This window comes from Emys orbicularis, chromosome 9 (genome assembly GCF_028017835.1).
Source record: "Emys orbicularis isolate rEmyOrb1 chromosome 9, rEmyOrb1.hap1, whole genome shotgun sequence".
Taxonomy (NCBI): domain Eukaryota; kingdom Metazoa; phylum Chordata; order Testudines; family Emydidae; genus Emys; species Emys orbicularis.
In genome coordinates, this window is record NC_088691.1 from 27,483,622 (window position 1) to 27,497,451 (window position 13,830).

A 13,830-nucleotide genomic window follows, 5' to 3' on the forward strand; every position below is an offset into this window, starting at 1 on the left:
TTGGGGGCATGGACCATCGTTTTGTTCTGTGTACACACACCACCTAGGACACTAAGGTCTTGGTCTGTGACTAGAGCTCCTAAGTGCTGCAGTAATACAAAGGTTAAATAATAATAAGTGAATATTGTATATAAAAGGGATTTTTGTGATCACACATATCTAGTGTTAATAAAAATTCCTTATAATTTATGTAGAGCTGGTCATAAGTCCATGTAACACACTCAGTTGCATGGAGTTCCCACTTCTGCCATTTATGCTTGTCTTAAATGAATTGGTTGCTGCCTGGCTTGCCAAGGGAATGAGAGCCCTCTGTGATTCACAGACATCTTTGGAAAATGTGCAAGACCTGCTCTGCATTTGTGAAAGGAAAATATTTAATTTTGCTGGGGTTGTTATTGGTTCTAATTCTTCGCTGGTATAATTCCACAGTGTCTCTGTTAATTTGTTTATAAGTAATAATTCTTTAATCCCTCGGAGAAATAGTAAAATATTAATGCCTTGCAAGTTACTGCCTGAGTAAATACACTGGCAGAGGATTAAGAATGACCTGAAGCTCAAATTCTTTCTAAGTACTGCTCTGTTTTCCCATTCATAGCTCTTACCTTATCATTTATAACTTAAAAGGCTATTGTCATGATTGCAGCACTGTCAAGCTATAATGCATGATTTATTATGTACAGCAGGTGACTAGTAGTTAACATTTAATCTCAAAAAGACTGTTATTGTTTGTTTTTTCCTGCAGCTTTCCCTGGGTGGTTCATGTTTTTATTGGTGACAAGATGACGATTCATATTTTTACCAAAGGACCCAGTGAGTCATCTTATTAACTCTACTGAAGTACATGATTGGCAATATTCCTACCACAGTAAGTCTCTATTTGTTTCCATTCTCCTGGAAACATGGTTCCATAATTTAGTGAGACTGTAGTATGCATTGAAGAGTAAAAGTATTTTTCTTTACATAATGTAGTAAGTGTCATTATAAATTAATAGAAATGATCATAGCCAAAAGTAGATCTAATGTTGTGCATTCTACCTTAGTTTTTAACTTAGCAGTAGATGTTACATTACAAGAGAAAGTTGTGCTATACGCCACATTATTTATCAGGAGTCATAGATTTTGGTGTACCTTGCATGCTATGTAGGGAAGAAGATAAATGAAAAAACGACTATACTACATGAAAGGGATTACTTAGGTATAATGGCATACAATATCTAACCTGAAAGTGGATCCACATGCAGCTAAAAAGGCTGTTCTGAGACATGATAGAAAAATTCAGGGGGAAAAAGAAATAATCTGTGTGAAACCAGCAACATGAATTGCAAGTTAGTGCTGCATGCACAAAGCAAGCTCCTCATTACTCATTTGTTAACCCCTCCTGCCAACCACCAGTTCAGCCCTTTGGACTGCATTTTGTACGATTTTGTTCACCTTATGCTGTGGGATTCCCTTTCCCAAATCCACAGCTTTGTGCCAGGGTATATTATCACTGCTCCTATGATTCACAGTTCTGCAAACTGATGTACTTGGGCAGGTGCATGTGTGCATGACAGTGCTGCTTTTCCAATAGCTTTGATCTGGTTGGGAGAAAGATGAGGCACATTTTATTTGGTTATGCTCCTGCTCCTCTTTTGAATACTCACTTGTTCTATCCTTGAAGGTGATATGCTGCAGTACAGCCTGAAGTGCTTGGTTCCTGTTAAGGTTTACTTGCAGTGCCATGCAACCTTTTCTCACAGGAGAAGAGCAGGTGGCCTGGAGTTACTATTTGTTATTTCAGAGTAACTAGATGGTAACTGTACTGATTTATTGCAACTCATGCATAATCTCAGAATAACAGGGCAAATAATCTCCTCACTGCATCCATTAACATTAGCTTACTGGAAAAGATCTTGAAAACCAAGATTAAATTGGGGCCGATCGGAAGATTTCCCTACTTGGAGTACCTCATCTCCACTACTGCTTAAACTTCGCTCATGCACACTTGTGCTGTGAATAGAAATGCATACTTGCCAGTGCTGGCTGTAGTTCCTGAAGTCAATGCAGATTACTTCAAGAAAGGGTCCTACCTAATGGAGAAACGTGTCTTTTAATTAGCTATACAGATAACCAGTGTATAGTGAACCAAAACACAGAACTAGAAAAAAATCACAATATTATAGAACAGAGCAAGGCTAATTAATGTAGCTGATGAGACATTTTAATGTAATCTCTGACAGGTCTCACAGTGACTTGTGACAAGTACAGACAAAAAGTAAAGATAAATGGAGCATCAAAATATTCAGTGTGCTTGTTTGTATACTTAGTGTTGATAAAAGCTAGCAGATCAGAATAGAGAAAGCATATCTTTACAAAAATGTGTTCTGTTTGAAAATGTTAGCATATTATAAATCCCCTGAAAATACTTTGAAACAGTAAGATAGAGCATATAAAAAGAGGATGTTAAAAAGTTTATAGTCAAAACATGACCGAAATTGGAAGAGAATGTCCTCCAGATCTTAACTATCTAGATTTCTTTGGAAGTTTATGAAGTAGACACCGCTTGTCAGCAAGGTTTTCTTTTTCCAGATATAAAATCCCATACCTATTTTTTTGGTGGAACTTGCCTGTACCTGAAGACTACATAGTGCACAGAGTTGGTGAACTAACCATTTGCCAATGTAGAACCATATTCAAATTCTGTAACAGGAGCCTGATTCAAAGCTCATTGAAATCAATGGAAGTTTATCCATTCACGTCAATGGACTTTAGATCAGGCCTTTCATATACACTTAGTGGAAATGTGTTTGAAGGTCTCATACTCACCCCTGTAAATATTTTTTCCACATCACAAACCATTTACCACTTGGCATGATTTATGCTGTCTACTCAAAGATAGCCCAGAACATGAATAATCAGGGAGGTAATTTGTTAAATTGTAAGAAGTTCAATATGTGGTATAACTTTAACATATCCTGTCCACCTATGCTTTGCTGCTCTAGCAAGTACATTTAAAAGAAAACCCTGAAAACCAGTTCTTCTCTCATTTATCTGTTAATGCTAAGTTCAGGAATCTGTGTCCACTGCAATGTCTAATAACCTGCTGCAGGATGAGGAAATTCTGCCTCAGCACATAAGGCTGGATATGATATCCTCTCTAGGTCCCTTCCAGTCCTACATTTCTATGATATTATAACATCATAAATCCCATAAAAATGCAGGAGTTACAAGAAAAGGCACAAATGAACTCTAAGAAATCTCACTAGGAAATTATTTTTAACGAGTTGTAGAATCAGTTACTTGGGAGAAAAATTAAACCTCTCCAAAACAAATATTCAAAGACTACTCCATTCTTTCACTGTAATGCTTCTAGTAAGCATGTAGCCCTCCATTGTTCACCTAGAGTTTTTAAAAGGGGAATATAGTGAATGTAAAACATATGAGATACTTTCACATTCAGAAAATTTTTGCAAAGTTAAATTCTTTGTCATGGTGCAGGAAGGCATAGCTAGAGATGTAGGGCTGTGGAAATCTGATGGCTAAGTACCTCTCTTCCCTCAAAGTTACAAACTGGGTAAAAAATATTATTAGAATTGGAAATTCTCATCCATGACAGTATTTCACAAGACCTTTTATATTCCTCCACTGAAATAAGATTTTCTATCTAAAATATTTCCCATGGGAATGTAAGAAATTATGGTGTCGTCCAATTTAAATCCAGCCCAGGGTACTGGGATTTGAGAAGGATTGTGGAGGGAGGATCAGAGTTTTCATTATAACAGATTTTAGTAAATATTATAAATGTGCAATGATAGCCACATAGGGAATGAATAGGCAATTTCTTTAGTTTTCATGTTGAATACTGTCTACCCTAAACTCATACAGGTGTACAATGTTTATCTACATAGGAGGTCAGACAAGATGATCAGAATGATCCCTTCTGGCCTTGGCATCTACGAATCTATATATGTCACACTAAAATAAGGGGAAGTTCGGGCTGTGTGAGGACTATGGGATTGAGTCTAACACATGAAAAAGTCTTTTCAGCAGCAGTTTAAGAAAAACAAACAAAATACTAACCTATTTAGGCCCTGATTCAGCAAGGTATTTAAGCAAATGCTTAAAACATCAAACATATGACTAGTTCCATTGATTTAAGTAGGACTGATCACATATTTAAAGTTATGTATGTGCTTAAATAGCTTGCTGAATTGGGGCCCCTTTCAAGCAATATTAAAAATAAATATAAAATGGTTTAGCAACCACCCAAAACTGTTCATAAGTTCACAAGTTACCTGAAATTTTTTCAAATATATAGAGTGTATATAACTGAAGAGGGAAGGGAAGAAAATATACATCAGTATACATGTACTGTCACTGTGGATTAGAAAATAAAATGAAGCCCGGAAATGTTACAATAACATCATTACAATTTGCTGATACTTTGTTTTGCCAAAAGAAAATGGGAGGATTTTCCTTATCACTTGAGGAGCTTATCTCTTGACCCATCAGTGATGTGCTTATTCAGTTATCAGACATCCTCAATAAAGCTACTGCTTCCCAGCTAGTCAAACAGCTCATATTTAATATGCACCCACACGATGAGCTTCAAATAACCAGTCCATTTTTTAAAGTCAGTCAAGTCCCTTTCCTCACCTTAAATGGAATTTAAGAAACAAAGTTCTCTAAGCAAAAGTGCTATGTGCTTTCTTCTATAAGGACCTAATCAGGCAAACATTTACACACATGCTTAACTTTAAATATGTGCGTAGCCCCACTGAAGTCAATAGGATTACTCACTGCTTACATGTAAGTTAAGTTTTCCTCTTTCGGGGAAGGTTTGGAGGTTAATTGTTACCCACAGAACATTGGCAGTTGCAGGGCCGGTGCTTCCACTAGGCGACCCTAGGCAATTGCCTAGGGCGGCAGGATTTGGGGGGCGGCATTTTGCCATCCTCGGCAGAAATTCGGCGGCGGGGGGTCCTTCCCCTCCGGGTCTTCGGCAGAAATTCGGCGGCGGGTCCTTCACTTGCTCCAGGACCCACCACCGAAGTGCCCCGAAGACGTGAAGCGGAAGGATCCCCGCCGCCGAATGCTCAGAGGAGGAGCGCTGCCGCCTAGGGTGGCAAAAACCCTGGCGCCGCTCCTGGGCAGCTGTTATACCTGGATGAGCTGGAATACTGTATGTTAAAAAAAATTAATATGTTGTTCTTACCAGTATAATGGTAAAACATTCTTTTTCTTTTACAAAATCTTTATAGTTACACTTTAAAGTCTTCCTGTCTGTTATTTAATAGTGACCTTTTGGTTCTAAGTCTCCAACAATTTAATGTATCAACTTAATAAAATATCCATGTTACAATGAACTCCTACTAATCCAAAAGTCATTGTAATGAAGGAATTCGATATTTTACTTTTAGAAGAAATTCGATTAATTACACTGCCGCCAAGAAACACCAATTTTGTTTATATACAGTGCTCAGGTATATTGTAAGGGCTGTCTTCCTTATCCTTCTATTGTGTTATAGTAATGTGTTTTGAAAGTAGTCACATTAAACTCATTTATTACTGTTTATAATTATAAACAGCTGACATAATTTAAGGAACAAATTTCAAAATATGAATATCTTCAGTTCAACATAAACCTCTACAAGCTAATCATTCACAAAACCAAGGGCAGTGTATTCTAAAAATAACACTTCAACTACTTGTGCAATATAGGAGTAAAAATTATATTGCATGTACAGGAAAATACAATAGATTCCATTAACCAAAGCCAATTTTTAGCACTTATCTAAACCTATGTCCATAAAATGTCTGAGCAACAAGCTCTCACATGGTGGGGAATTTCTAGTGCTCACTCCTGAATATTTGGATAGTCTCAGGAGTGAGCATATTAACTAAAGATTGCATCCTTTCTTGGGCTGTGCAGGAGGGTCCAACCATTTTCATAATCACTCTTTCCATCACCCAGTGAGTCAGAGCAAACACAGCCTCACAATGCAGCGTCAAACTCAACACTCTGAGTCAGGGCAACCAAACATTGAGTTTAATTGAAAAGTTATCAACAAATCACAGTATCAATCCATGAGTTATGATGGGACTTATGGAAGAGTGATGAAAAATGGTATGACCTTTAAGGGAGAAGCTTGATAGCATTTCAGCAATAAAACTCCTTCACTAAGTACGTATTTGGTGGTTAACTGCTGCAGAGGAGTTGAGGAGGCTTAGGCAGGCAACGGGGGAATCATCACAAAATGGCATTCGTTATTTATTTAGTAATGGAGTAATAGATTCTGGGGGGAAAGGTTAGAAATGTGGAGAGTATTTTCCACTCAGTAATAATAATATTTAGGTTAGTAATTGGTAATGTTAAGATAGTGCCTCTCTCCTTACATATTGGAGGTCTAACACTCAACTGTGAATTTTCTTCACTTTGTAGTTTCTTGAATGCAGTTCTTCACTACTTATGTAATTACTATAATTACATCTAATTATCTAATTGTATAACTGTGTTTAATTACGTTTGTAGTGTACATACTTATAATCTCAAAATGAGAGTATTTAATTACATAAAACTCATTATGAAACTTCATGAAAATAATGTTTTGGACATGTTCAGTTAGCAATATCTTAAGCACAATATTTTGTTTTGTTTTTTTTCCAACTTTTTCTAATTATAATCCTAAACCAATTAATCCACACACTGGTCTAACTGCCTGCTTATCTTAATATAATGATATAAAAGCAAAAAATAAAATTAAGTTTGCTAAAGCCATGATTTCACCCAGTGCCTTTTATACTGATTTCCAGTCACAAATATTGGAGAGTGAGGTGAGAGGCTTCCAGAAAGGTTCTGCTTAATGGAACCCAAACCTCAATGCAAACCAGAGGTGGGTTCATTATCTGTGAACCAGAACTTGCAAGGTCTGCACAGTACTGCCAGACAGTTAATTAGATAGGTCAGATAGACTTGCCCAGAGATTCTATGAGAACAATTTTACAGGTTCCTCAGCATCCAGCTCTTAAACCATAATGAAAGAAAAGAAAAAATATGAGATGCTGTGCACCCCTGCATTTAGAAGACTCCAGCGACAAATGCATTAGAAATACTGAGGTAGATACATGAAGGTCAATATTTTGCATTATTTCTGTTTTTGTTAAATAATTCACTTCAGTAGTTCCATGTGTGTAACAACCATTGAAAACAATGGATGTTTTTCATTCAGGACTACAGAACTGAACTTGCCCATTTAATTCTGGAGGTTGAAAACTATACTGAATTTAATTGTAACAACCAGGAAGCTCAGATCGTTAATCTGTGAGTGGTTTTGCACTGAATCATATACTGTTTCCTAAATTTACTTCAGAGTATTTTAGTCACTGGACTAAACGCTAATGTAATGTTATTTGATAGGGTTAAACCTTGAGAAAATCCAAATTCAACTATGGCCAATGAAAATGCAATGGTTTAGTCAGACATCCAACTCATGATATAGCTCAATGTAAAATGTATTACTTTCTCACTGTGCCTAACAGTGCCTTCTACAGGTAGGATGTGTGTTTGTCGTGGCATATTTCAGGCTTTTGTATGTTTGAGTGGAACCTAATGTTTCCCTCTTAATATTTGTGTTGTTTTTTCCTAGTTAACCAACTGACTTCACAATGACTGAGGATTTAGATCACAGATTCAGTAGTCTCACTTGGGATCAGATAAAAATACTGGATCAAGTATTAACTGAGGTAATACCCATTCATGGAAGAGGAAATTTTCCAACACTGGAGGTAAAGCCAAAGGATATCATTCATGTTGTAAAGGAGCAGCTTATTGAGAAGCAAATCACTGTTAGAGACATCCGCCTGAATGGTTCAACAGCTAGTCACATCCTTGTGAAACAGAATGGAACTAGCTACAAAGACCTGGACATCATTTTTGGTGTTGAATTACCAAGTGAACAAGAATTTCAGGTTGTTAAGGAGGCAGTGCTGAATTGCCTACTGGACTTTTTACCAAAATGTGTCAATAAAGAAAAGATCACTGCTCAGACTATGAAAGATGCATATGTGCAAAAGATGGTCAAAGTCTCCACTGATCACGACCGCTGGAGCCTCATCTCATTGTCAAACAACAGTGGAAAGAATGTAGAACTAAAATTTGTAAACTCACTCAGACGACAGTTTGAATTTAGCGTTGACTCCTTTCAAATAATACTGGACTCCATGTTAAATGTTTACAGTGATACAGAATGTGAATTGACAGAAGACTTACATCCCACCATTATTGCAGAGAGCATGTATGGAGACTTCAATGAGGCAATGGACCATTTAAAATACAAACTTATTTCCACAAGGAACCCTGAAGAAATCAGAGGTGGAGGCCTTCTGAAATACAGCAACCTTCTGGTTCGTGACTTTAAGCCAGCAGATGAGGCTGAAATTAAATCTTTAGAACGTTATATGTGTTCCAGATTCTTCATTGATTTTCCTGATGTGGCTGAGCAGCAAAGGAAAATTGAGTCATATTTGCGCAACCATTTCATTGGGGAAGAAAAGAGCAAGTATGACTACCTGATGACTCTGCGCGGAGTTGTAAATGAGAGCACAGTCTGTCTCATGGGACATGAACGACGACAAACTCTGAACATGATTACAATTCTCGCTTTAAAAGTACTTGGAGAACAAAACATCATCCCAAATGCAGCCAACGTAACATGCTACTATCAGCCCGCTCCATATATCAGTGACAGGAACTTCAGCAATTACTATGTTGCTCATGGACAGCCACCTGTCATCTACCAGCCATATCCATTTCATATACAAATGCAAAGTGGAATGGTTTAGTAAAAGTTAGCCTCCTCACTGCCCACCCCGCTACCCCACTTGTCCAAAATAAAGGCCTCATTACAGCAAGTGTTACATCACTCAATTTCATTTTTTGTGCAGATTGCCAATGGTCTTTGATCAGTCAGGGCTGAAAACATCAGGAAACATATCATGAAATAATTTATGTTTATGTAAAATCACTGGCCATTATTCAACAAGTTCATGATGACCGTCATATGTTCTTAAAGCAGACATACTCTGTGACTGAGCTGTCCATCCTTTTTGGCCAAAAAGAGAAAGATATTAACAATTCTAATTGTACAAAGGGCCATACACAGTTGTTCTAGGTTCTAAACCATTCATTAACTTAAATAGTGCAGCGGGAAAAAATATGCCACTAAGATACTTAAAGTTGTTCAGTAGAAACACCTGATTTAAAGATGATAGATTTAGAAAACATTGATATTATGGATACACTGAACCTACGGGGCCAAATTTGTTCCTCAGTTTCACTCATATAACTCTGCTAAAAAGTCCATTTTGCAAGGCAGACTGTAAAATCATTTTTGGAATGTGCATTGATTGACTGAAATTATGAAATACCCTCATAGGTTAAGCGTTTCACTATGGACTCCATCCTGCAAGGTGTCGAACACTTCTCACCATTCATTAAGGACATTAGCAGTTGAGGTCATTCACCAGAGTGCTCATCATCTTGCAGGATCAATCCATATTGGGGCCCTATCCTGTATTTCTTGTGCACCCATTGATTTCAGTAGGAAATTTGAGTGTGCATGGAATGCAGCATTGGGCCCTGAGTCTGAACTATCGATACTGAAGATTGTATAAGCAGGTGATTTAATTATTCTGCACAATTATTTATGAAAAGTATATTAAAAGTATGCGGGAGAAAGTGAACATTCAGCATGTGAAAACTTTCTTTCTATACATATTTGATACTGACCAGGGGGAAAAAAGTAAGCTAAAAGGTAGAGCATATGGTAATAATGAAAACAAACAAACAAAACCCTACCAGAACAGTACTGTGTCATTTTGAAGTGATTTTAAAAAAACGTTCTTAGTTGCATTTGATATGACATTTTATACTAGAAATGTCCTGTATACATTTAGATGTGTGTGCACATATACTAATAGCAAATTAAAATCTCGCTCATGATCAGGAAATAAAACATTAGTTGCAAGTTTTTTTGTGTGTGTTTACCAAAGATAAGTTTTTAAACATGTCACTTAAGTGCCTCCTAGTGCCAATTGTTCCATGAAAGCTGTAATGCATTCTAGAATTGGTCATGCTGGATATATGGAAAGCTGAAACATATGCTGTTGGAACTCCACCTGTGGGTTATCTAATGTATCCTGTACTTTCAATGGGTCTGATCCTGCACCAGTGAGGTAAATGGGAGTTTTGCCATTCACTTCACTGTGCGCAGGATTGGGGCCAATTAACCTGATCCTGTTCCCAGTGAAACCAACTGAGTTTTGCCAATGACTCAAGTGGAAGCAGGAGCAGGGACTGAAAAAAAAATCACTAATGACAAAAACATTTAGAGTGGATACTGTTACAAAGTTAAAGCTGTTAGTCAACATCAGGTTTTCTTAATTCTGATGCTTCATATGTCACTCTGCCGTATAAAGAGCTCATGATGTTACAGGATGTAGCATCATTTCACATCATGCCACGTTGGCTGACCATTATATTATAAAGTGTTGACTATATTTTACCAGTATACAGACAACTCCCAGCTCTTAGAAAAATATCTCCTGTGTGCAAAATGTTTGATTTATTTTACATAGAAATATGCTACGTACTGGTATGTTAACTCAAACATTTCCAAGTTTATATTTTCGAAGATCTATGATCATTTGCTTGCCAATGAAATGTAACTCTGCTTACCGACACTAAAGTGTCTGTCGAGTAGAACATAAACAGCTGTGTTTTAAAGAAGATTATGTTGAATCTCAGCACTTGGGCTATCCCTTTTCTGTATAATGTAGAGCAATATAAAAACTACTCAATAATATGAAATGATGCATGTGAAATGATTGTGCAAAGGAAGAAGGGTGCAATAATCCACTTAGCGGCAAATGAATCATGTGATGTCCATCATGAATACATTATTTATTATCTGTTTCTTTTCTTGATTTATCAAATATGCCCAATTGCTTGTCTCAGGGCACATTTCATTCCACTTCCCCCACTATGCTCATGGATTTCTTACCCTGTCACTTGTGTAAATTGTACTTAATAAAACTGGCAACTTACATTTCTATCTTATTGTATTTGGTAAGGCTATATGGCACTTAAGCACTTCCAGAAAATTTCCCCTAGTAAAACACCAGATAATCCACATACCTGGTGTAGTAAATTTTTATTGATTCCTCTAGATAAAAAATTGAATCTGTAATTTTATTATACTTTTCACGAAAATAAAAAGCACCATATAACCCCATGGAAACTCATTTAGACATGACCTTGATAATACTTATGCTCATGCTTTAACTTTCAGCACATGTATAGTGTCATTGACTTCAATGTGACTACTCACAAGAGTAAAGTTAGGCACACCATTTTCAAAGAAGTCTAAAGAAGTTAGCCATGTAAATCTCATGGAGTTTCAATGGGAGTTGGACCCCTTTCCTTGGGTTCTTCTGAAAATATCGGTCCACATGTGTAGGTGTTTGCAGGACTGGGGGTCTTAACATGATAATGTTACACTAACTTACCAAGAAACCCCCAAACCTCTTTGGCTGTTACTAGAATTTTGTGGAGAAATGTTGTGACCTTCTGAAGAACTAGAAAACAGGTCTGCCAAGAAGGAGAGGTTTCTTACAGCCCGTGCATACCCAACCACCATTAACTGGAGAGACATTTCAGAATGTTAGCAGTTTTTACTAACAAGCAGACACATCTACATGTGATGTCTATGTCTAGTAGGATTATGATACTTATTTGAGTAGTGAAGATCTCTGTGAAAAGTACAGCCTATAATGAAATAGCTGAGGGTATGGATAAAGCAATCATATAACAACAGCTCAGATTGATTTTTTTTAATTCTGACACATTTCTGTTTATAAATTCATCCAGATTATACGGTGAGTTCCTGAACCAAAGCCTATTGAAGTTAATGGAATTAGTTCAATTGACTTCAATGGGCTTTGTTTCAGACTCCAAGAGAACATAAAGGACATACTATAGTACATACAGGTAAATGTACAAAGACACCAATATGCAAAAATGTCTCAGGTATAATTAAACCCTTTTAATTTATTGAAAAGGTCTTGTATTTCTTACCTAGAGGTAGTCTTTCAATTTTGGAGGTTATTGGAGGGTAATAATTTGATATACACACACGCACACAATTACGAAATGTAACTTTTTAAACATTTCGTTGAATAAATTACATTGATATTTAGCAGCAGTATGAACCTGGAGATTTTTGTAAAGGTAGTACTGATTCTGTAAATTAATATTAAACAGGGATGTGATATTTTTAGACTGCTGCTTGCAAAACATTGACATCAACCTGAAAGATACTATTCTGTAACCTCTTCTCCAGTTCTTATCTATTTTACGATGTGCACATAAAAATCTCTACAGAGTTAATTCTAAGAGACTTTTTTCAGTACCAGTATCCTGAGCTACATGTTTACATTTCTTGTTACAATGTTGCAATCTGTTTAATAATTATAATAATGACTGGAAATTGTAATGCTGATTTTATTTAATCATACTAAAAACTTCTCAAAGTTTACAGCTTAAAGTAACCTAATGTCAGCACATAAGTGTAAAGGTTTTAAGTGCTTTCTTAAAAAAATGTGTCATTTGAATTTTGTGTTAAATTGTAAAAGGTCCATTTGAAGCATATATGTTCTGGTATTTTGTTTAAATTGTAATTTGTGAGCTTTATACTCAACACATTACAAGGTTTTTTGTGATGTATAAAAAGGTGTGAAATTGTTCTCTGTTATGATGTTATGTTGTCCGTTGTGTTACACTGATCCTACAAATGTGTAAAAAGTAAAACTAATAGGCCTGATTTGCCACTGAATTATTCCAAGTTCACACCTGTGTAATTCTACTGACATCAATGCAGACGGGGTGGCAGAACCAGGGGGAAAGGGGACTAGCTCCCACATAAACTCATACCTACCCAGGGAGGTGGTGAGCAGAGGTGACAGCAGCACCCCAGAGGGACTGGAGCAGCTGCCACTGTGCCTGCGATTGTGCTGGGGAGCAGGGAATGGGACCCAGAGGGGCTGGAATGGGATTATCATTCCCAGCCTGGTCCAAGCTTCCCTCCCCCACCATTCTCAGTACCTCCCCACACTCCCCCTCCTAGTTCTCCACACACACACCCTCCATTTATAGGAAGCTTCTGCTCCCACTGAATGGAGTTACACCAACACATAACTGGAGTAACACATTGGTGAATCAGGCACGTTTGTATTTAGAAATATTCCTGGGAAAAGAACAGCAAAAACAGTTTAGGCAGTTCAATGCAACCAGAATTCCTACAGATGATTTCTTGTTTGGTCAGTGTGTTTTTCTACTAATAGATTAGTATCCAGAAACAAAACTGTTACAGTGAGGAAGTATTTCATGTAATGTGCCATCTGAAGTTGTTGAAAAAATATTGTAATACTAAAAATTTGTACTAATCACACAAATTTGTAGGTGATGAGTCCACAGTGTTGATGAGTGCCTTTGGGTATCAGGGGAAAGAGCATTAAAAACAACCTTCTGTTTATTCTAGATGCATGGTTTGCTTGTAAATAGTCATTCATTATTTTGTACAAAAATATCACTTTTAGCATGAAGACACCTCAGTGTGGAGTGGATGCATGGTAGCGCGATTGACATGTTACAACTAAAAATGCCATTATGGTTACTTAAGTCAATAAACCCACAAACCCAATTTTGCCATTGATCCACACTCAAAATTACTATTGATTTAAATGAGTTGCATGTACAGACTAACAGGCCCTAAAGTACAATATTTGTCATAAATT

General features: G+C 36.9%; 1 protein-coding gene across 1 annotated transcript; it reads left to right on the forward strand.

The window, feature by feature from the left end:
- The first annotated feature begins 7,644 nt into the window (after nt 1-7,644).
- TENT5D (terminal nucleotidyltransferase 5D) lies at nt 7,645-8,820 on the forward strand. The gene has a single exon (XM_065411155.1). The coding sequence runs from the start codon at nt 7,645-7,647 to the stop codon at nt 8,818-8,820; it is 1,176 nt and encodes a 391-aa protein (XP_065267227.1).
- Nucleotides 8,821-13,830: the final 5,010 nt, after the last annotated feature.